The sequence below is a fragment of the Dasypus novemcinctus genome, chromosome 29 (assembly GCF_030445035.2).
Source record: "Dasypus novemcinctus isolate mDasNov1 chromosome 29, mDasNov1.1.hap2, whole genome shotgun sequence".
In the NCBI taxonomy this organism is placed as follows: Eukaryota; Metazoa; Chordata; class Mammalia; order Cingulata; family Dasypodidae; genus Dasypus; species Dasypus novemcinctus.
This window is the reverse complement of record NC_080701.1, coordinates 32,853,167-32,877,747: the sequence shown is the minus strand read 5'-3', so window position 1 is coordinate 32,877,747 and position 24,581 is coordinate 32,853,167. Positions and strand designations below refer to the sequence as shown.

Genomic DNA, 24,581 nt, shown 5'->3' with positions numbered 1-24,581 from the left:
TAAATTCTTACATTTTAAAAATCTCTAGAATCCTTATTTATTCCATTTTCATTCCTGATATTGTCATTTCTTTGTGCTACTTTTCTGTTTTCTTAAAAAGAAAGCTTCTTTTCAGTCAATATTTCTATTTTCTCTTTAACATTGATACCCAGTAGTTCTACTGTGATGTGTTTACATACGGGTTTCTTTGTATTTTTCCCTGTCTGGGGGATAGAATTTCTTGAAATTGTGGTTTGATATCTTTGATCAATTTTGGAAAAATCTCACCCATTATCTTTTGCATTATTACCTTGCACTTATCTCTCCTCTCTCCTTCAAGTCTCCAATTGCATCACTGTACTCCAAAAGTCTCTTAGGTTCTTTTCTATAATTCCCATTAATTTTGCTCCCTGTGTTTCAGTCTGAATATTTGCCAGGTAATTTCAATAACTGTGATATCTGTTGGTTTGTTTCTATTATCTGCTTTATTTTTCTCCTTTTACTTATTTTGGTATATTTTAAAAATCTATTTTAAAAAGTTGTACAAGAAAGAAATTTTAATGAAGGATGGTGATGCTGGATGTGCTCTGAGAGACCAAACTCCTCATGTTCCACTGTAGGAAGACAAAAGGAATGTCGCCAATGGAAACATGTTATTGATAAAGACCAGAAGAGGGAAACGGACTTGGCCCAGTGGTTAGGGTGTCCGTCTACCACATGGGAGGTCTGCGGTTCAAGCCCCGGGCCTCCTTGACCCGTGTGGAGCTGGCCCATGCGCAGTGCTGATGCGCGCAAGGAGTGCCGTGCCACACAGGGGTGACCCCCGCGTGGCGCAAGGAGTGCACCCATAAGGAGAGCCGCCCCAGCGCGAAGGAGGGAGAAGCCTGCCGAGGAATGGCGCCGCCCACACTTCCCGTGCCGCTGACGACAACAGAAGTGGACAAAGAAACAAGACGCAGCAAAAAGACACAGAAAACAGACAACCGGGGGAGGGGAGGGGAATTAAATAAACAAAAATAAATCTTTAAAAATAAAAAATAAAAAATAAAAATAAAGACCAGAAGAATAAAGCTAAAATAGATTAAAGTGATCATATCTAGACAGCTGAACTTGAAAATGGAAAGGAAAAGAATGGAAAACTTGTTTTCCTTTATATGCTTTTGACACTATCTGACTTTTAAAACTTTATATATGTAAATATATATAATTCTATTTAAAAATTTTTTTTTTTAAGATTTATTTATTTTATTTCTCTCCCCTTCCCCCACACCCCCGCCCTGGTTGTCTGTTCTCTGTGTCTATTTGCTGCAGCTTCTTCTTTATCCGTTTGTTGTCAGTGGCACAGGAATCTTTCTTTTTGTTGCGTCATCTTTGTTGATGTCAGCTTTCCATGTGGGCAGCGCCATTCTTAGGCAGGCTGTACTTTCTTTCCCACTGGGCGGCTCTCCTTATGGGGTGCACTCCTTGCGCGTGGGGCTCCCCTACGCAGGGGACACCTTTGCGTGGCACGGCACTCCTTGCACGCATCAGCACTGCACATGGGCCAGCTGCACACAGGTCGAGGCCCGGGGTTTGAACCGCGGACCTCCCATATGGTAGACGGACGCCCTAACCACTGGGCCAAGTCCACTTCCCTTTAAAAATATTAAAGTAATAGTTTTTAAAGAACAAAAATTGTCAAAGCATTGCCATCTCTATTCCCCCCTTCATGTTTTCCCTTAACTTCTACAATCAGAATCCCATCCCCCAATTCCCCTGAATCTTCACAAATTCAACACTTTTCTCTTTCTGAGAAAAGTAACTGTTCTTGATCTTATCTGGACTTATCAACCAGCTTCTCAAATAGTTGACAGACTCCCTCCTTTTTGAAATCCCTTCTTCTACTGGATCCTCTGACAGCACACTCTCCTTGGTTATCTACCTCCTCACTGACTCCAGTTTTGTTTCGTTTTTTCCTCCTTCTTGGCTGGTTCCTCCTTATTGGCTCAACCTCTAAATACTAAAGTACCCAGGTCATGGGTCTACCTTTTCTTCTATCTACATTTTCTCACGTTACAATTTCATTATACTCTCAAGGCTCTAACTACCATCTATATACAGATGGCTTCCAATCTTTACCTCCCGGCCAAAGTATCCCCAGAATTTCACACTTCCTTACTTTAGAGCTTCCACTTGGGTGTCAGATAAACATATCGAACTTAAAATCAAAACAGAAACTGATTTTCTATTCTTTCCCTACTCTTCCTTTTTCTCAGAAACTTATACTAACAACAGGGCAGTTGTTCAAGTCAAACTTATAGAAATTAGAAAGTAACCTTATTTCTTTTTTTTTAGTTGTCCTGAATTATAACTGTCTGTTTAATACAATGATACCATTTTCTCACCTAAAAACCATCTCATAATTTAAAGAATGACACGGCTGAGAGAGATATTTAGGAAGACATTTCCAGATACAGCTGATTTTAAATCACCCTCCAAATGCTGTCCTTTTCTTTAATCAACTACTTTATCTAGACATACATGAAAATTAATCAATTGCATTTACCACATGACTGTAAAATATCAACTCTACTGCCTCCAATAAAGAGCCAATAATTTTATAAATTAAGGTGATTAATCATTTGTAAAAACAGTATCAATTGAGATTTTCTTGCACTTATGAGCAACCCATTATAAATAATCTTAAAAACAAAATTCCAGAATCGGTGTAGTTAAACTGAATATAGACAAGAAAGTACACGGAGCTCATTGTTAATGCTTTACCCTAATGGATAAAGGTAAAATTGATTTTATACTCTAGGTTATATAGATAATAAAACTATTATTTTATCTTACATGTGTGCTTAGATTTCTTGTATAAATAACAGAATGCTTCATTTTACTTCAGTATGATCAACTCCTTAGAAAAAGACTGAAAAAATTTAATAACTCCCAAATTTTATGCTTATTTTTTCTTTTATCAATTTCCTGGCATAAGCAGGAAAGTCTTTTCAGTAAACTGAACACTTGGGAGTCTAGAAATATCTTGAAGTGCTCTGGCAAGTTACATATACCCCATTTTGCTTTTGGTTTCCCAACTCTTCTTTTCCTCAAACCCCCATGCAAGTTTCTTCTTTATCCTAACAACTTGTGAATTTGCCGCAGCCTTTTTGGCTTTTACAAAGCTGTGGCAGACAACTTTAGAAATGTTTACACCAAGCTCTCGAGTAGCTAGCTGGTTGTTGAGTTCCTCTGCTTTCTCAATATTCCACTCTTCCACAGCCTGGTTTATCGTCTTTTCAAGAGGTGACTTCTCAGTTTTTTTCTTTTTTTGCAGTGGGGGGGGTCAGACCTACCATTGACTCCAAAATACCGTGAGCTTCTTCCACTGGGTTTCATTTGTTGAGTGGTAACTATGAGATGCCTCTTCATTCTTTAATTTATCTTTCCTGGAGATTTACTTTTATCCTTCCTGAATCTTGAAACTGAGTTTTTTTTTTGTTCAGAATCTTGTTTTTAAGATTATTTTTTATTTGTTTGCAACTAAGCTTGTTAACACTATATAACGGAAATGTGCAAAAATAATGTTTCCATTTTTAGTTAAGATTTAAGACAAAGACATTTTAGGATCTTCAAATGTGATCTTCCGGAAATTTCTCTAAGCCATCTGTAGCAGTTTGATATAATTGATGAATCCCAAAAAGAAATATTGGATTATGTTTGTAATCTGATCTGTACCTGGGCATGACGGAGTTATCATTAGGGTGTGGAGTCCCCACCCAGTCCCCACCTCTTGGTGGGCGGCAACTCACAGATAAAAGGTATGGGAAAGGACAGAGTTGGAGTTTTTTTTTTTTTTTTAAGATTTCTTATTTATTCCCCGCCCCCCCTGCCCCGCTCCAGTTGTCATGTCTACTCTCTGTGTCCATTCACCATGTGTTCTTCCGTGTCCACTTCCATTGTTGTATTGTTGTCAGCGGCATCAGGAATCTGTGTCTATTCTTGTTGCGTCAGCTCTCCGTGCATGCAGCCAACACTCCTGGGCAGACTGAACTGCCTTTCCTGCTGGGCGGCTCTCCTTACGGGGCGCACTCCTTGCGCATGGGGCTCCCCTATGCGGGAGACACCCCTGCGTGGCAGGGCATTTCTTGCGCATATCAGCACTGCGCGTGGGCCAGCTCCACACAGATCAAGGAGGCCCTGGGTTTGAACCCTGGACTTCCCACGTGGTAAGTGGATGCCCTATGCACTAGGCCAAGTCCGCTTCCCTAGAGTTGGAGCTTTTGATGCGAGGGCTTCTGATGTTGGAGTTTGATGCTGAAGCCGTAAGCTGGAGACCCAGGAAGAAAGCCCACAGAGGAAAGAGAAGCTAGGTCTTCGAAGAGAGGAATGCTGAGCCCAGGAAGAAGCAAGCCCTGGGAAGAAAGGAACCTTGAAGCCAGGGTAAAGCAAGCCCCAGGAACATAGGAACCCAGGAAGCCTGAACCCTTGCAGACGTCGGCAGTCATCTTGCTCTAAATAGACTTTGGTGAGGGAAATAACTTATGTTTTATGACTTGATATCTGTAAGCTCCTACCCCACATAAATACCCTTTATAAAAACCAACCGATTTCTGGTATTTTGCATCAGCACTCCTTTGGCTGACTAGTACACCATTTGATCAGAACTGTCCATGAATATTACCTTACTTTGGAAGATACTGTCACACATTTTAATTAAATTCAAAATAAGCTATAATTTTTAAAAAAATCTATTCCATATTAAACTAAAACAATTTTAATAGAACTTTCCTTTCCAGAAACAACAATAAATGAAACAAGTCACAGAAAAAAATAAATGTAGGGAAGTAGCTGTGGCTCAATCGATTTGGGCTCCTGTCTACTACATGGGAGGTTCGCGTCTCAGGGCCTCTTGTGAAGACAAGCTGACCCACGTCTGCGGAGAGCTGGCACAGCAAGATGACATAACAAAAAAGGGAGACAAGCAAGGTGACGCAACAAAAACGGGAGACAAGCGAACACAGAAGAATGTGCAGCGAATGGACACAGGAAGCAGAGAGAGAGAGAGAAAAAAAAACAAGCCGCAAGAGGGGGGAATAAATAAATTAATAAATATATACTTAATTTCCACTTCCTCAAAACAGACGCAGCCTTAGAAACAAAGTGAAGAACCTCAGGTGGGGGTTGCCAAAACAAAACTCAAGCAGTTGAACATGGACACCTCTTGAAAGAATTTGGGGAAACCTGGCCAAAGGATCCAAATTCTCCCCAAGTAGCAGTGCCACTGGGGCCTAGCCCGGCCCTGTGCTCACCCATGCTATGCCATGGAACAAACGCTGATGTTCCTTTCCTAGGGGTCATTTGATTGTGTGCATGAGGTGAGCTCAGACTGCGAATGGATATTTTAAGGCTTGTAGTCAAAGTATTTTTCTGGCACAGCTAGGCAGTGTCCATGTGTCAAATGGCCCATCTCCAGTTTGTTCTGATTCCTTACCTTGCATTTGCAGACCTAGGCCACAGACCTTCACCGTGTCATCATAATCAAATCTAACATCCATCTTAACTTATGATTCATATTCTGTGCCTGGAAACAGTCCCTGTATTTAACAATAATACCTACCTAAAAAACAATCCACTGTTCCAACTTATATGGTCAAAAAACATTAACAATCTTCTGTAAACCAAACAAATGTTTTTTAACCATAATTGTTGTGCATCAAATTTACAGCCAGAATCCCCAAGGTAAAAAAATTTGCAAAATTCAAGTAATAACTTAAAATAAATATACACACATATGCACACTCTCACACACACACACACTTCTCACAGAAATGTGCTTGGGGAAACTCCATTTGTTGAATGCCTCTGAAGGCATATTTTCCTAAACTGCTGCTCCAGGTTTCCTGTTTGGAAAAATCTGTCACAGTAGGGCACAGCTGCTTACTGGATGAACAGGAAAGAAAGATATGCTTGTGGCAACCAGAAAGTTTTAAGGCCTTTCAAGTTTATAAAATGGACCTGCAGAAACAATTAAATTTTCTCAAGATACAAATTTGGAGCTGAAATGTGATATCAAACCAGTTGCAAAGGTGTACAGTAGCCACCTCGAGGCCAAACCTGGTAGTCAGATACGTAAGAAACCTTTAAGACTCATAAGCTTGTTGGCCTTGTCCCATGTCACTGCATAATCTGATCATGTGTTAACTGCACAAAGATTCATATTATTCTGCTAGTTAGGTAATAAGGTTTTGCTTATACTCCTCCTAAAATTTATCTTCATAGCCTTTTTTTTTTTTCCAGGAGGTACTGGAGATTGAACCCAGGACATCTACAAGGGGAGCAGGTGCTCAACCACTGAGCTACATCCCCTCCCCGTTGTCTTTTAAGAGATGCTCACATATTCCAACTTGATGGAGGGTAGAAGTGGGCTGAGCCTTCTTTATCCAAGAGGAATCTGGAGAACTAGGTACCATGAGAGCTAAGGAGTGAGGATAACTTTCCCAAGTTCAAGCTTTACTCTGATTAAGAACAACATACAAACATGGGAGAGTGCCAGAAGTTCGTTGAGAACTAAATGTTGAGTAAAACGTATCAAAGTATAAGTAGGAGGGTCACCTGGTTAGGACGCTCAGGGGGTATGGTCTGATGCGGGACGGACTCCGGAGGGAATAGCTGAAGGCTCATTTTGCCAAGGTGGGTTCTACCATTGGGTGGGGTGGACCCATATCCTGGGGAAGACTAATGCCGTCGAATAGAGAGAACTGTATCTCTCGTGAGAAAGGACGGCTCCCAGGGCATTAGATTGGCAGGCGTTGTGGGCCCTAAGGGGAGGGGAAAATGGACGTGCAATGGATAGAACAAAGGCAAATAAGGGGGCAAAAGAGGAGTTATGTGAGAGTACACGAAGATGAATATAAAACAGCTAATATTACACCAAAAACATATAGGGGACGACAGACTAATAATGAAAACCATAAGACAAAACATAGGATAACTAAAAAATTTAGAAAACTGTACAACCTAAAGTATGGACCACATAGTAAGCACAAATGTTACCTTGTTTGAAAACTATAGTTTCGGAATCTGTACATCAGTTTCAGGAAATATGATATGAATAAGTTAAAAGATTATTGCTGTGGAAGGGAAAAGGTTTTATGGTGGATCTGGGGAAATACTGTATATTGTATATATGAATTTTGGTGATCTAAGACTCTTCTGATGCTGATATTATGTTGGGATTCACTTTACGGGAAGTTTTGGATCACAGAGTGGTTCAACAATGGCAGCAGAGGAATACTGATATGGGATGTTATTGACAGGATATATATGGTGGACAGGGAGTTATACAGGGCATATGCACAGGGTATATGGTAATGTCTATATATACCCATAGTGGAAACAATTAAAAACAACAGCTGGGGGGGTACTGGGCTCCTGGCCGGGGGGTCACTGTTGTGGGCCCTGGGAGAGCAGCGGCAATCCTCCAGGTGCAACGGCAAGAACCAGGAAGGAAGGAGGGCCCAACAGTGGGCTCTTGATACTAATGGCTACACTTTTGAGCCTATGCACCTGCAATAAGAACAAGGCCTAGAGTAGCATTGTGCCTGGGGGTTTCCTCCTGACAGCCTTCATGTTACTCAAATGTGGCCACTCTCACAGCCAAACTCAGCGTGTAGATGTGATGCATTCCCCCCAGCGTGGGACACGACACCCGGGGATGAGCCTCCCTGGCACCGAGGGATCACTACCACATACCAGCTGAAGAAGCAACTAGAAAATGACCTTGAATTAAAGATTCAATGCGGAACAGCAGAATATACCTGTCTACATATAATAACATGACTCCGGGAAGCGGTTTGACCTAATGTAAGGGGGAAATGGAAAGAAGAAATGAGATTATAAGGCTGTGAGTCTCCAAAAAAGAGTCTGGAGGTTGTCGGAAGGAATACCCCTATGTACAACTGAACAGAGTCTAAGAGACAGATAAGGTAGATACAACCCCAGGTATTGGTTCTTTTGAGGGATAAAGAGACCCATGGGTTCTATGGTCATGGCAGAAGGGGTTCACTGCCATGACAGATGGCCCTTCTTTGGAGCTGGTGTTTCTGCGTGATGGAAATGGACTCAGAGGGGATCTCTTTTCACAAGACTTGCATGCTACTTTATTGAAATTGTAGTTGGTGCTGAGTTTAAGATATATGTAGGGGATTTGAATCTCTGGACTGATAATGACACCCAGGCCCAGAGCCTCAACAGACTTCAGCTCCTACACTTTGACTTATTGGACTTACTCCACTCAGCTAACATGGAGTTGAAGAAGGTCAACCACCACAACATGGAGCCTAGAGTGTCTACAACTAGAAGCGGGAAGAGTGCATCCAGTACCCATGTGGAATCTAAGCCCTCACTTGACATAGGTGTGCAATGGACACAACCAATCCAATGTCCACAGAGAAAATGTGGAATGGGTGTGGGAACGGTAGCCATGGGGGCTGCTGGGTGTGGGGAACGGGAGGAAGAGATGACATGTGGAGGCGTTTTCGGGACGTGGAGTTGTCCTGGATAGTGCTTCACGGACAATTACGGGACACTGTAGATCCCCCCAGGGTCCACTGGATGGAACGTGAGAGAGTCTGGGCTATGATGTAGACCATTGACTATGGGGTGCAGTGATGCTCAGAGATGAACTTACCAGGTGCAATGGATGTATCACGATGATGGGAGAGAGTGTTGCTGTGGGGGGAGTGGGGGGCGGGGGCGGTGGGGTTGAATGGGACCTCATATATATTTTTTAATGTAATTAAAAAATAATAATAAATAAATATATATAAAAAAAAAAAGAACAACTTGTAAATGTCTCTACCTCTGGTAATGACTGTATTCTTGTTTTATGTTCTGAAAACTTGCTCTGGAGTTGGAAGGAGCCACTTACTACTGGGCAGGGCGGGCTGCTGTGGAGTCCAGGGTGGGATCTGTGTCTGAAGTAGCTGGCGTGGCAGCTCAGCGCCTGGGGCCGAAGGCCCTGCGTGGGGCTGGGCAGAATGTTTTTTATGCAATTCTTTAAATTTATTCCACATATTTAATGAAATTCCAGAGGCACACTCATTATATGCATTTATATTTGCCTCTGTTTAGGTTTTTGGTCCACTTAGAGGGAAACCTGAGATTTCTGGTTTTCTAGTTTCCTGATTTTATCTTCCTGTAAGTTAAGACTAGAGTTCTCTGCTGTGGCTTCATCTTCGGATTTCAACTCAACATCACTGTCATTTGGTAGGTAGCAGCCCATTCCACATCTTTTCTTGAGGTTCAAGACTCCTGCAAGAGAGTGGCTCTAGAAAAGGACACCTTTTTCCACTTGACTGTACAACCTAGAGCTCTGCTGGGCTCTGAGGAGGCAGTGCCACGCTCCAATCCCCAAACGGGAAGCCTCCCCTCCAGGGCACAGGACGAACTGCTGCCAGGTCTGGTGTAGCGTCTCTAGCTGGCCCCCAGGCAGCCATCTTAAGACTCCAACAAGTGATGGAGATAAAGAATGCCTTTATCATTCTTCTCCCACCTATATCCATACCAATGGGAAGTTCTGGTACCTCTACCTCAAAAATACCCAAATACATACTTTTCTTTCCAAGCTACAATCTCTTGTCTGAACTCAAAAAAGGATAAAATCCAAATTCGGAGAGGACATATAATCTTACCTATATGCTTGCTTACAAACTGCAGCCATACTAGCCTTCTGGAACACATACTTCTTAAACACAGCCACTGTCATTCTTAGGGGTGGGAGTCTGGGAGTCTAGAGGCAGCCACAACTTTAAAACCCAAGATTAAATCTGTTTTGAGGATTCTGAAGAATTAGGCAAAGGGGAGAGCAATGATCCAAAGAGTTTCAATATAAAGATTTCTTCTGCTATGCATACAACAGTGGCAAAAGCTGGTGCAAAACTAGGACAATAGTAAAGACTTGAGTCAAATGACACCTTTTGATTCAGACAGAATTTAGATGATCTAGCTTCATTTTAGATTTAGAAATACTAGGCTTATATATTTGACCTGGTTTAATAGGATTTAATAAACATTACTTAAGCTCATAGTTTAGGTAAAGAAACAAAAACCTATTTGACTCAAAGCTATAGCACTAGAAATTCAACATAATTTTACAAGATCGTTAGCTTTGTGCAAGGGACAGTAAGGAATATATATATATATTAATTACGCTTTATTATGTATTTTTAAAACGACTAAGCTAATTTTATTTTTTTTTATAATTTTTTTAAGTTAATAGATCACACAAAACATTACATTAAAAAACATTAGAGGTTCCCATATACCCCACTCCCCATCCCCCACCCCATCAATTTTTTTAATTGTATTTTTTTTTCAAGAAACATAGATCACAAAAAATGTTACATTCAAAAAATATAAGAGCTTCCCATATACCCCCCAACACCCCATGGAATATATTTTTAAAATCAAGACAGTCCCTGTGCTTGTGGTAAATATTAGTTCTTTCCCTAAAATAGTCACAGTGTTATTTCTAATGCCTCACTTTCTTCAAGAACCTGGCCACTCCCCATGAGGAAGTAGAAGCTATTTCTTTCCCTTCCAACTTGGGCAGGATGTTGACTACCTCAACGAACAGAACGAAGCAGAAGCAATACTGCATGACTTCCAAGGATAAGGCATAAAAGAAAATGTAACTTCAATCTGGTTCTCTCATTCTCTTGAAATGCTCACTCTTAGAACCTGGCCACCATATTGTGAGGAAGTCCAAATTAGCCCAAGTAGACAGCACATATGAGAAACTCATTGGAGGAAAACTGAAGCCCCTCTGTGCCCTGTCCAAATTCATGACCATGGACATCCGAAGTGGTTGTTTTACACCACTAAATTTCAGAGTAATTTGTTACACAGACATTAAAAACCAAGCAGTGTTCAAGTAACTGATGACCAAGCAGAGGAGAGACACAATGATAACAAATAACTACTACACTGAAATACAAACAAAGGGTCTTGGAAGCAGAGTATAAAGAAGTAATTACAGCCAAGGGATGGACTGAGAGGGAAAAATGGGCAAGACTTCACAAAGGTAGTCGATGAGTTAGGCTCCAGAAGACAGATAAAACTTTGAAGGAAAAAAATAATAGGAAAGGGAAGATCTGGTAGAATTTGTACCTTGTTAGAGAAAAAAAATTCATCTCTTTCTACATAATCTCTAATATATAAACAATATCAAACCATTTGTAGGAAACATTATTCTAAAAAATACAAGCGTGAGTTCTCGAGTCTTACTTTAATCCTACAAAATCATCAAACTTTCTTGCTGTTGAACCTCTATGCAAAGAGCTAACCTTGACCCTAAGAAATGAAGTCAATTATTAGAGCCTCCTTTGATGCACTAGCCAAGGCTAAAATCAGTATCTTGCTTGATCATTGTTCCAGAGCCACTATCAGCTTAATGACAGCAACGTGCTATTCTCCATAGTTAAGTTCTTTGGAGACCTTGAGTGATTTACAAGGAAGTATATCTCTTAAACCAAAATGAAAAGAGCTAGCTCCTAATGACAGCCATAAAAACCTGAGTAAATTCAAAAACTACTTTAGCTGTTGAAATTTACCCCCAACTTCCCAGATAAGGGCATAAGGATTATGTCCACAGGCATCAAGCTGACAACCTGGGAAATTTAGCTATTTAGCTATTTGAGTTGATCTGTACAAGTCAAAGCCCAAAAGGATTAACTCTGAGCTACCTGTTCAACAATTACTAACTTTAAGACTATTTAAGGGACTCACCTTTGATTTGGGATCCCTCCCAATAAGTCAAATATCATGTTAAAATTAATCAGGTAGTCCTCAAAAATCCCAGAACGTCAGGATTTCTGTTCTCCGTACCTCATAAAACTTTTTTAAGGCGCCCACCAGACACAGCTTCAGGCTATCCACAATCTCCTGATGAGGAATCTGGAATACCACTCGGGAATACCACTTTGTGAGGGTGCTAAGACAAAAAGGTGGGGGTGGTAACAGAGAGAGAGAGATGAACACTCACTCACAGAGGAAGACCTAATCTGAATGCATTTCATACAAGCTGCCCTCTAAATCAATCCAAAAACAAATACCTAGTAAATGCATTTATGCTACACACACGAACATATGATGATGTGGGAAAAAGAAACATATTTAAGACATATATAAAATACAAAAATACACATATAATTACGGATATTTACTACAAAAACTACTTCTAAGCATAAAAATTTAAGAACATAGATACCCACCAACAAAGGATTAGTTAAATAAATGGTGATATAGTATACAATAAATTCCATGCAGCAGTTAAAAGGAATTAGCTAAGGTTTATTGATTGGAGAAATGCCAAAAATACACTGTTTAAGTGTGTAAAACAAGCTGAGAAACAACTTGCACGGTAATTTCCCATTTATGTAAACATGCACAACACACACAACTTTCCAGCTCCCCAGCTGTAGGCACTAATATATGAAAGCAAACATACATAAAATCTTTGTTGGTGATTATTAAATAAGAGATGGACCATGAGGAATTTTTGCTTTCTAAATGTCTACAAATATTTCCAATGTCCATGCCCTATTTGTATCATCAGAACAAACAGGGAAGCGGACTTGGCCCAATGGATAGGGCATCCGCCTACCCTGACCCGTGTGGAGCTGGCCCATGCGCAGTGCTGATGCGTGCAAGGAGTGCCCTGCCACTCAGGGGTGTCCCCTACGCAGGGGAGCCCCACGTGCAAGGATTGAGCCCTGTAAGGAGAGCCGCCCAGCGCGAAAGAAAAGTGCAGCCTGCCCAGGAATGGGGCCGCACACACGGAGAGCTGACGCAGCAAAAAGAAACACAGATTCCCGGTGCTGCTGATAAGGATAGAAGTGGTCACAGAAGAACACACAGAGAATGGACACAGAGAGCAGACAACTGGGGGGGAATGGGAGAGAAATAAATAAATAAATCTGTTAAAAAACAAACAAACAAAACTCCATTTCAGTGGGTAGGGCAGGAGGAGGACAACAGCAGCAAGACAGCGCCACTCTTCTTTTTTTTTTTTTTAATTTCTCTCCCCTCCTGCCCCCCCAGTTGTCTGCTCTCTGTGTCCATTCCCTGTGTGTTCTTCTGTGACTGCTTGTATCCTTATCAGCGGCACCGGGACTCTGTGTTTCTTTTTGTTGCGTCATCTTGCTTGTCAGCTCTCCCTGTGTGCGGTGCCATTTCTGGGCAGGTGCACTTTCTTTCACGCTGAGCGGCTCTCCCTATGGGGTGCACTCCTTGCGCATGGGGCTCCCTTGCGGGTAGGGCTTCCCTACGCGGGAGACACCCCTGCGTGGCACGGCACCCCCTGAGCACATCAGCACTGCGCATGCGCCAGCTCCACACAGGTCAAGGAGGCCCAGGATTTGAACCATGGACCTCCCATGTGATAGGTGGACACCCCATCCATTGCAGAGCCACTCTTCTGAAGATTATACTCTAGCTGAGGACAAACTTACACAAGTGACACGTCTGATAAATAGGCTGCATAAATAAATATCATAGGAAAACAGAATAGGAAGGTGTCTAGAACTCCTCATGCTATAATATCTAATAATCAAAAAGAAACCTGCTGGATTTGCAATGAGATTAGGCATCAAAAGGAGGAAACATAACAAACAGGACTGTCAGCAGTACTTACAGATTTATGCTTGCCACAAAGCCAACCACGGAGCGCATGCCTCTGCTGGGATCATGGTAAACGTCCATCCCAATCACCATTAGCTGTTTCTAGGTTAGAAAACAAGAACAAAAATGAAAACAAAACAAAAACCCATAAGCAAATCATCACTCCATTTTTAAATATCATCTGAACTCCAAAACAATCTTCTCCTACTGTTGTTCACATATGAAATAAGTTCTGGGAAAGGAAAAGAAAGACTTCAATCAACTTGACATTTTAAAAAATATTATGAACAAATACATCAAATGTATAATATGGACTATAGTTAGTGGTAACAGACTGACCTCGCTCTTTCATAATTTGTAACAACTGTTCCACAACAATGTAAGGTGTTGATGGAGGGGTAAGATATGGGGATTCTGCATATTATGCATACTTGTTTTGTAAGCTCACAACTTCTCTAATAAAAAAATTTTTAAAAACACTATGAACCAAGTCAGAGATCTAGACAAGGGGCTGACAAATTTACATATTTTCTGTACAGGAACAAAGATTAAATATCTTTGGCTTTGTCAGCCACATGGTCTCTTGAATCTACTCAATTCTGCCATTGTAGCATCAAAGCAGCCACAGACAACAAGTGAATGTGTGTGGCTATGCTCCAATAAAATTTTATTTAAGGAACTGAAAATTGAAATTTACGTAATTTTCATGTGTCATAAAATACTAGTCTTATTTTGATATTTTTCAACCATTTAAAAATGTAAAACTATTACTGGCTCATGGGCCATACAGGCAGCAGTGAGCCATTTAGACTACTGAGATTGATAGAGATAAGGAAAATTAAGAAAACAGGTAGGATTCGCTGGTGAATTGAACTGATTGAAAGCATATCTCAGCATCACTCACCAAAGGAATATCCACTCCCCAGAGTTCACCACCCAGTTTACAGTTGATCTGAAGTAGAATTTTCTGGGCCACGCTCCGAAGCCTTGTGGGCTGACCAATGGTCCGGGCGTTGATGACCTATAATCAAGGGACCAAAAGATATGGGAAAAGCGGGACACTATCAACCTCTTAGAAAACGTAGACATTAATGCTAAAGTAAGTATTATATTCATTTAAGCAACTTAAGTTAGCAGATAATTTTTGCAATAACAGTTCTAATTCTAAGGTTTCTAGGTATATACCCACACACACACATCAGAACCAACCAAGAAACAAAAACTTTAAAAATGATCTCATGCAGAGTGGATTTTTTTTTTTTTTAAAGAAAACCTCCAAAAGAAAAACATCTTTCCCCTTTCAGAGTGACGTCTATATTCTCAGAGCCCAGTCATGTGAAACCACCTGGAGACTTACCTCTGAACAAGAGAAACTACTCATTCGGGGCAATAAAGGCAGCATTATGTACAGCTACCTGCTATTCTTCAGGCTTCTCTAATCAGGGAACCTTCAACCAGAGGGTCTATGCAAACTGACTTCTAATAATACCTTTAGCCTTATTTAAACACCTGGATCACCCTGTTCCAAGTCTCAAGGGAACTGCCTCACGTCCCAATTCCCACTCACCTGTGAGGGCACTGGAGATTGCACACAGCACAGCTTTTTGATTGCGCCATAGAGATCATCACGTGTGCCCACGATGATGCAAACAACCATTTGTATCTTCCCCTTCAGGAGATAAAGTACATACATCAAGCATTGGAACTTTCTGGGGACTTTCTGGGACTCTAGTTGTGGGTTGTTTGAGACTCTACAAAGTCTCTTTAAGATAGATAGGGAAATGAAAGTAACAGAATGGATGCTCCAACACAAAAAGTTCCTTAAATCTACATTAGCATTTGTTTGGCTCAGGGCTTTTCTGCTGATACGGAATATGCACTTTCATCTACAGTTGTCAGGGCATAGGTCACCAGATTGTTTACTGTGAGCAGAGTTTAACAATAGATGTTAAGAAAACTGAAGTCTCTTCCAGTGGGTTGAAGTAATCCAGACCAAAACAAACATCTGCAAGGTGACATATCCTTAGAAACTATCTGGGAAGCAGGAAAATCTCAGAAGAAACATGTCTGAAATTCTAAGAACCATGAATTACCTACAGCTGCTCCTAATTACCTGATTTACTGAACAGATGACTTTCGAAGTTACCTAGACCAGGGTAGGGCTTGGAAATGTGCAAGGAATTTACTTATTACTTGCTGCTTTTGATTACCTACAAAGTTATCTCCATTCTCTTTAGTTAACTAAGCAACTTATTACAGTTGGACACAGAACATAAACTGAGGAAACATGAAATGGACTACAAGAGAGAATCAGAGCCAAGTGTAGAAAGAAATACAGCTATTGCCAAAATCCACAAGCTTATGAAGATTAATAACAGGTTAAGAATTCTCAGAGGACACATGTTCCAACAATCATGTCAAATAATTGCAAAGGCACACAGAACATAAGTTATCACTCTGGGAGCCTTTGGGCTGGATATACCAAAAAGATGTGTTTTGTTTAGTCCATATAATGATTTAAGTCTTTTTTTAATTTAACATTTAAAATTAGACTGGAGCAAAGACATGCAATTTAGATTTTTGGCTTCTATTAAAAACAAATCAGGGAAGCGGGTTTGACTCAACAGATAGTGTCTGCTACCACATGGAAGGTCCAGGGTTCAAACCCAGGACCTCCTGACCCGTGTGATGAGCTGGCTCACGTGCAGCGCTGATGTGCACAAGGAGTGCCCTGCCACGCAGGGGTGTCCCCCGCATAGGGGAGCCCCACGTGCAGGAGTGAGCCCCGTAAGGAGAGCCACCCAGCGCAGAAAAAGTGCAGCCTGCCCAGGAGTGGTGCCACACACACAGAGAGCTGACGCAGCAAGATGGCGCAACAAAAAGAAACACAGATTCCCAGTGCCGCTGACAAGAATATAAGCGGACACAGAAGACCACACAGCGAACAGACACAGAGAGCAGACAACGGGGGGGGGGGGGGGGGATAAAAAATAAATCTTTAAAAAACAAAAACAAATCAGGGAAGTGGACTTGGCTCAACAGATAGAGCATCTGCCTACCACATGGGAGGTCCACGGTTCAAACCCAAGGCCTCCTTGACCCTTGTGGAGCTGGTCCACAAGCAGTGCTGATGCACTAAAAGAGTGCCGTGCCACGCAGAGTTGTCCCCCGCATAGGGGAGCCCCACACACAAGGAGTGTGCCCTGTAAGAGCTGCCCAGCGCAAAAGAAAGTCCAACCTGCCCAGGAGTGGCAGCCGCACACACAGAGAGCTGACACAGCAAGATGACGCAACAAAAAGAGACAGATTCCCGGTGCCACTGACAAGAATAGAAGTGGACACAGAAGGACACACAGCAAATGGACACAGCAGACAACTGGGGGTGGGGAGGGGAAATAAATAAATAAATTTTAAAAAAACTCAATTGAAAACAGTCTGGCAATACTGGACTTGTATTTCCTGAGAGTAAGTTACAGGGATTACTACCCTCTTTTGTTCATTACAGTCCCCTCCTGACCTCCTTCACTCTTTTATGTTATCTGGCCCCTGAAGACATCTCAGTTTCTGATCCCTAACAAAGAGAATAAAGTAGAATGCCCTAGAGATGACAGAAAGACAGTAAGACAGATATAAGTTTGGTAAACATTATGAATGGAATTGAAAAATACATTGTATGAAAACTGACTGCAAGCTCTCATAAAGAGAACATAGGAAATTGTGAAATAGGAAAGTTGATATATAAAGTTGGCCTTTTGGGACATGGAGCTGCCCTGGATGGTGCTTCAGAGGCAATCACCGGACATTGTAAATCCTCACAGGGCCCACTGGATGGAATGGAGGAGAGTATGGGCCATGATGTGGACCATTGACTATGAGGTGCAGAGGTGCCCAAAGATGTACCTACCAAATCCAAATCCAATGGATGTGTCGTGATGATGGGAACGAGTGTTGCTGGGGGGGGGGGGGGGAGAGGTGGGGTGGGGGGGGTGGGGTTGAATGGGACCTCACATATATATTTTTAATGTAATATTATTACAAAGTCAATAAAAAAAATAAATTAAAAAAAAAAAAAATAAAGTTGGCTTATTTTTTTAAGCAGAGCAGAACTCATCAATGAGGCCCAGAAGGAGGCCATGCGACATAGAGTATGACAGGCATGGGAAGTCAGAAGAAAATTTTTAAAAGATAAAGGGCAAGGGGCGGCTGGGGAGCACAAAGGATAACAAGAGTGTGCTACTATTGGATGATATACCAAGAATGATGCCACAAAAGGAGAACACTGTGATACAGAAATAATCTATTATTCATCTCACTGGTACCATCAACTCTTCAATTCAAGGACTAATTACTTCCAAAACCACTTTCCTATCCTTTTGTTCTTTCCGCAATCATCTTCTATTTTGTTTACAAACAGATAAGAACTCCACGCCTGAACTACTGAGTTTTGAGTGTTATGATGTGCTCAGCTGTGTTCCAAGGGTTATGAGGACCAAGTTGATGGGCCGTGCCAAGTTCATCAAGAGAGCAATTTGAATCTTGAGCCAGGCCAGACTGTAACAGTACAGTACTGAACCACACACAAAGGCACCTGGCCCGAGTAACTGCTTCTTGAGCACAACCTGTTCTGTAGATAATGAACTAAAGTTAAGTCAGCTATTCTCTCAGCCAATTACATGAGGAAAACAAAAGACGAGAGTGAGAGTGCCAACACAATGAGAGAAGCAAAATTAACCAAAGCGCGTAGAGATTACTTTCTTAGTTCAATATTTCACATACACACAAGTGAATCATAGGTTCCTGAACACCACCACCAGCAGACTGTCAGTCTTCAAACCAAGATAATTTAAAGCCAAGTATTCAAGTATTTTACAACAGGTTTCCTATACATTTACTCAAATTAAATTATTACCTCGACTCCCACCATGGATTTAATGGTTCTGATATAAGTCTCTATTCGGTCATCCTTTAATTCAACCCAGGCCGGTGGGCTCATTCGCATGCCAATGGGGCCAGCTATCTTCTCTAACATGTTAACCAGCTCTCGAGCCTGATCCATTGCTCGCTTTGGGTAAAACAGTGCCCAGAAATGCATAGGGACCTAAGAACAACCACAAGCTGCTTTTAGTATTTGCTGCAACTTGAACATTTCAAACTTACACCCAGGAGGTTTTTTTTTCCCTTGAGACTATATTACTTGGCAATCTCTCTTCCCAAATCCTGCTTTATCTTATTCCTATTATTAACACAGATGTGTGTAATAGTTAAGTTGTGGCATATTCTGCCAACAGAGTACTACACAGTAATGAGAATGGAAGCTTTACAACCATACTTAGCAATATGGATTAAATATACAAATACAAGGCTGAATGAAAGAAGCTTGATATAAAAGTATAATCTAGAACTCATTTATTTATAAAGTACAAAAGCTGTTCAATTTATGCTGTTAGAAGTCAGGATAGTTATGCTTGTTTTGTTGGGTGGTGGGGGTAGGCTGGGACTAGAAGCATGAAGGAGGCTTCTAGGGTTCAAGGAAAGTGCTTAACCCTTGGTGTTGATTACAAAGATCTATTTAGTTTGTGTTTACCAAGCTATACATTTAAAACTGATTTTTCCTTTATATTTCAATAAAAGTTTAGAAAACAGATTATACATGGTCATAAAGACCAGGTTGGCCAAAAATATTTAGAAATAATTACATGTGATTTTGTTCTTTGATGCAAACAGCTAATATCTTAGCTGCCTTAACGGGAGTAACTTTTATAAAAAATCAGTTTTATTGGTATTTATTCATAAAATACACAATCCATACAAAGTGTACCATCAATGGTATGTGGTATAATCACAGAGTTGTACATTCACCATGTCAATCGATATTAGGGTATTTTCATTACTCCAATAATAATGATAAACAAAGGACAAAAACTCTACCTCTTAATAATTGCCTCTCAATCTCTCTCTCCCCTGTAATACATAGCTACTATTCTGTTTTTCTCTAATTTATTTGTATTTATATTTTTTATATATGGAATCAAACAATATATAGTACCTTTGGTCTAGTTTCTTTCACTTAGTGTATTTGTTTTTTTTTATCATTAATGGAAGTTTATTAATATATTACTGTACATTACTGTCCATAGCTTGTTTCGTTTGTATTTTGGCCTATTATCTTGTAACATTAACATACATTTGTTCTGTTTCAAAGAAAAACAGTATTAAAGATGCAATACACCTCCATGCATTTTCATATGAGGTTTGCTATGCTATACAATCCCATGTTACATTTTTTAGCTTTCCTTCTAGTAGTATACAGGACCTTAGACTTTCCCTTTCAATCAATATCATACCCATATATTAGCACTGCTCATTACAAACACTATGATGTGCTTTCACCTTTTCTATATTCATTTCCAAAGATCTGTGAACCTTTTTACCAACTGTACACAGATTAAACCTCAGTTTTCCATTCTCTAACCTCATTCTATATACTGGTGACCTATACTCTAGAGTTATTAACTCCATGCACTTACATAATATATTCAGTTCATAACAGCACAATTATACAGTATTTGTTCTTTTGTGTCTGGATTACTTCACTCAATACACTTCACTCAACACTCCAGTTGTTGTATGCTTCATGACTTCATTTCTTCTTACAACAATAGGTAATATTCCATCATTACATACACACCATAATTTATCCATTCATTGGTTGATGGGCACATGGGTTGTTTTCAACTCTTGGCAATTGTGAAAAATGCCTTTATGAACACTGGTGTGCAGATATCTGTTCGTGTCACTGCTCTCAATTCTCCTGGGTATATACCTAGTAGTGGTACTGCAAAGGTCACATGGCAAATCTATATTCAGCTTTCTTAGGAACTGCCAGTCTCCACAGTGGCTGTACCTTTCTACATTCCCACCAACCATGAGTAAGTGCTCTCATCATTCCACATCCTCTCCAACACCTGTAGTTTTGTCTTTTTAATCATGGCCATTCTAATAGGTGTGAAATGATACCTCCTTGTAGTTCTGATTTGCATTCCTTTAATCTCTAGTGATGCTAAACATTTTTTCATGTGTTTTTGCATCATTTGTGTTCCCTCATCGAACAAATGTCCTTTGCCTTGTTTTTAATTGGATCAATTGTCTTTTTATTGTTGATTTATAGACTCTCTTTATATGTTGTTCAACGGCATTTCTCTAATTGCTAGTGATGTTGAACATTTCTTTACGTGTTTTATCGCCATTTGTATTTCTTCTTTGGACAAATGTATTTTGCCCATTCTTTAATTGGGTTGTCTTTTTATTATTGAATTATTGAATTGAATTATCTCCTTATATATCATGGATATTAAAACCTTATTGAATATGTGATTTCCAAATATGTTCTCCCATTCAGTCCACTGCCTTTTCACCCTTTTGACAAAGTCCTTTGAGGTACAGAAGCATTTAATTTTGAGGAGGTTCCATTTATCTTTTTCTTTTGTTGCTTGAGCTTTGGATATAAGGTTTAAGAGATCTCCACTTACAAGATCTTGAAGATGTTTCCCTACATTATCTTCTAGTAGTTTTATGGTCCTGGCTTTTATGTTTAGGTTTCTGGGCCATTTTGAGATGATTCTTGTATAGGGAGTGAGATATGGGTCCTCTTTCATTCTTTTGGTTATGGGTATCTAATTCTCATCAGCACCAATTGTTGAAGAGACTGTTTTGTCCCTGTACTGTGACTTGGTAAGTTTGTCGATAACCAGTTAGTCGTAGAAGTTAGGGTCTTTTTCTGGACTCTCAATTCTATTCCACTGATCAACACGTCTATCTTTATGCCAATACCATGCTGTTTTGACTACTGTAGCTTTGTAATAAGTTTCAAGGCCAGGCAGTGAGAGTTATCTTACTTCACTTTTCTTCTTTAGGAGGTTCCCTTTTCCTTCCAAATAAATTTGGTAATTCCCTTTTCTATTTCTATAAAGCTATTGGAATTCTGATTGGTACTGCATTGAATCTATAAATCAGTTTGGGTAGGAGGACATCTTCACAATATTTAGTCTTCTAATGCATGAACAAGGAATGTCTTTCTAATTGTTTGTCTTCTTTGATTTTTTTTAGCAGTGTTTTGTAGTTTTCTACACATATAGGTCCTGTACTTGTTTAATTGATTCCTAGGTATGAGTCTTATGGTTGCTATTGAAAATGGAATTTTTTCCCTGATTTCTTCCTCAGATTGTTTAATACTAGTATACAGAAATATTACTAATTTTTGCTTGTTGATCTTGTATTCTGCCACTTTGCTGAACTCATTTATTAGCTCAAGTAGCTTTCTAACCCATATTTTGGAATTTTCTAAATATTGGATCATATCTTCTATAAATAGAGTTTTACTTTCTCTTTTCCTATTTGGTTGCCTTTTATTTTTATTCTTGTCTAATTACTCTAACTACAATTTCTAACACATTGTTGAATAACAGTGGGCATCCTTGTCTTTTTCCCGATCTTAGAGAGAAAGCTTTCAACCTTTTCCCATTGAGTATGGTGCTGGCTGTGAGTTTTTCATATATATGTCCTCTATTATATTGAGAAACTTTCCTTCTATTTCTATCTTTTGAAATGTTTTTATCAAGAATAGATGCTGGAGTTTGTAAAAAGCCTTTTCTGCATTGATCAAGATGATCATGTGGATTTTTTCCTTCAATTTGTTATTGGTATATCATGTTAATTTTCTTGTGTTGAACTACTCTTGCATACCAGGGATAAATTCTACTCGTTTGTGGTGTATAATTCTTTTTATATGCTGTCAGATTCAATTTCCAAGTATTTGCTTGAGAATTTTTGCATCTATGTTTGTTAAATTAGGTCTGTTATTTCTTTTCTTGTAGTATCTTTATCTGGCTTTGGTATTAGGATGACACTGGCTTCATAAAATGTGCTGGGTAATTTTCCCTCTCCTTCAATTTTTTGGAAGAGTTTAAACAAGACTGGTGTTAATGCTTCTTGAAATGCGTGGTAAAATTCACCTGTGAAGTCATCTGGTCCCATACTTTACTTTGTTGGGAGATTCCTCCCACCCACCCACGCCCACACCATGCCCCCAAATAGCTCCCTCATCTGTTTTCTCATTGTTTTTGCTGTTTGTACTCATTGTCTGCTCACTGCTTTTGCTCACTGTCTGACTGGTTTTTTGCTTGTTGTCTGCTCATTGTCTGTTTTTTTTTTTCTTTAAGAGGCACCAGGAGCTGAACCTGGGACCTCCCATGCAGGAGGAAGTTACTCAACTGCCTGAGCCACATCCGCTCTCTACTCATTTTTTTGGCTCATTGTTCTGCTCATTGTTTTTGCTCATTGTTTGTCTGGCTTCTTTAGGAGGTACCAGGAACCAAACCCGTGTAAGAGGCAGGTGCTCGACTGCCTGAGCCACACCTGCTCCCAGTGTTGGGAGATTTTTGATGACTGTTTCAATCTCTTTAAATAGGACTGGGGGAAGCAGATGTGGCTCAAGCAAATGAACTCCCACCTACCACATGGAAAGTCCCTGGTTTGGTTCCCAGTGCTTCCTAAAGAAGACAGTGAGCTGGAGCAATGGGCAAGCATGGCAAGCTGATGCAACAAGAGACACAAGAAGAAAAACATAATGAGACACACAACAAAAGCAGGAAAGTAGCTCAAGCGATTAGGCACCTCCCTTCCACATTGGAGGTCCCGAGTTTGATTCCCAGTGCTTCTTAAAGAAAAAAGGAAGATGAACAGACAGACATTCTGCAAAGTATGAAGGAGTGGGGAGAAATTAAAAAAAATAAATCTTTAAAAAAATGTGATTGGCCTGTTGAGTTCCTATATTTCTTGTAAAGTCAATGTCAGTTGTTTGTGCATTTCTAGGAATTTGTCCATTTCATCTAGGTTGTCTAGTTTGTTGTCATACAGTTTCTCATAATATCCTTATGATCCTTTTTATTCCTATGCGCTCAATTGTAATGCCCTCCCTTTCATTTCTGATTTATTTTCATCTTCTCTCCTTTTTCTAGGTTAGTCTAGCTAAGGGTTTACCGATTTTATTGAACTCAAAGAACCAGCTTTTAGTTTTGTTGCTTTTGTCTATTGTTTTACTTGTTCTCAATTTCATTTATTTCTGCTCTAATCTTTGTTACTTCTTTCCTTCTGCTTGTTTGGGGACTGGTTTGCTGTTCTTTTTCTGGTTCCTGCACATTTTCAGTTAGGTCTTCAATTTTAGCTTTTTCTTCTTTCTTAATATAGGTGTTTAGGGCTCTAAATTTCCCTCTCAAGACTGCCTCCACTGTATCCCTTAAGTTTTGATAAGTTGTGCTCTTATTTCCATTTGTCTCAATATTAACTTAATTTTACTTACAAGTTCTTCTTTGACCCACTGGTTATTTAGAAGTATGCTGTTCAGCCTCCACACATTTGTGAACTTACCTCTTGCTATTATTGATTTCCAGTTTCATTCCATTATGATCTGAGAAGATACTTTGTATAGTTTCAGTCTCTTTATATTTATTGAGGCTGGCACTGTGACCTAATATTTGGTCTGCCCTGGAGAAAGATCCATGAGCACTTGAGAAGAATGTGTGACCAGTTGAGTTTAGGTGTAACATCTGAATGTGTCTGTTAGGTCTAACTCACTTATCATATTGTTCAAGTATTCTGTGTCCTTGTTGATCCTCTAATTGTTCAATCTAATGATGTGAATAGTGTGTTGAAGTCTTCAATTATTGTAGAGATGTCAGTTTCTCCCTTCAGTTTTGCCAGAGTTTGCCTTACGTATTTTGCAACACCTGGTTAGGTGCATAAATATTTATGACTGTTATATCTTCCTGGTGTACTATCCCTTTTATTAATATATAATGGCCTTATACATCTCTTATAATGTTTTTTCATTTAAAGTCTGTTTTGTCTGATATTAGTATTGGTACCCCTGCTCATTTTTGGTT

General features: G+C 40.0%; 1 protein-coding gene and 1 pseudogene across 1 annotated transcript in view; both read right to left on the bottom strand.

Annotated features, from left to right (window-relative positions):
• The window catches only part of PIWIL2 (piwi like RNA-mediated gene silencing 2), a 140,694-nt gene that overhangs the window by 47,297 nt on the left and 68,816 nt on the right, over positions 1–24,581 (bottom strand). Inside the window, exons 16-20 of the mRNA XM_004460246.5 lie at positions 18,551–18,739; positions 15,209–15,310; positions 14,546–14,662; positions 13,655–13,743; positions 11,848–11,953 (exon numbers count right to left, since the gene is read on the bottom strand). Of these exons, the coding sequence (XP_004460303.2) occupies positions 11,848–11,953; positions 13,655–13,743; positions 14,546–14,662; positions 15,209–15,310; positions 18,551–18,739 (603 nt within the window). The remainder of the gene's footprint in view (positions 1–11,847; positions 11,954–13,654; positions 13,744–14,545; positions 14,663–15,208; positions 15,311–18,550; positions 18,740–24,581) is intronic.
• On the bottom strand, positions 2,856–9,251 carry LOC101411467 (protein FAM204A-like; annotated as a pseudogene).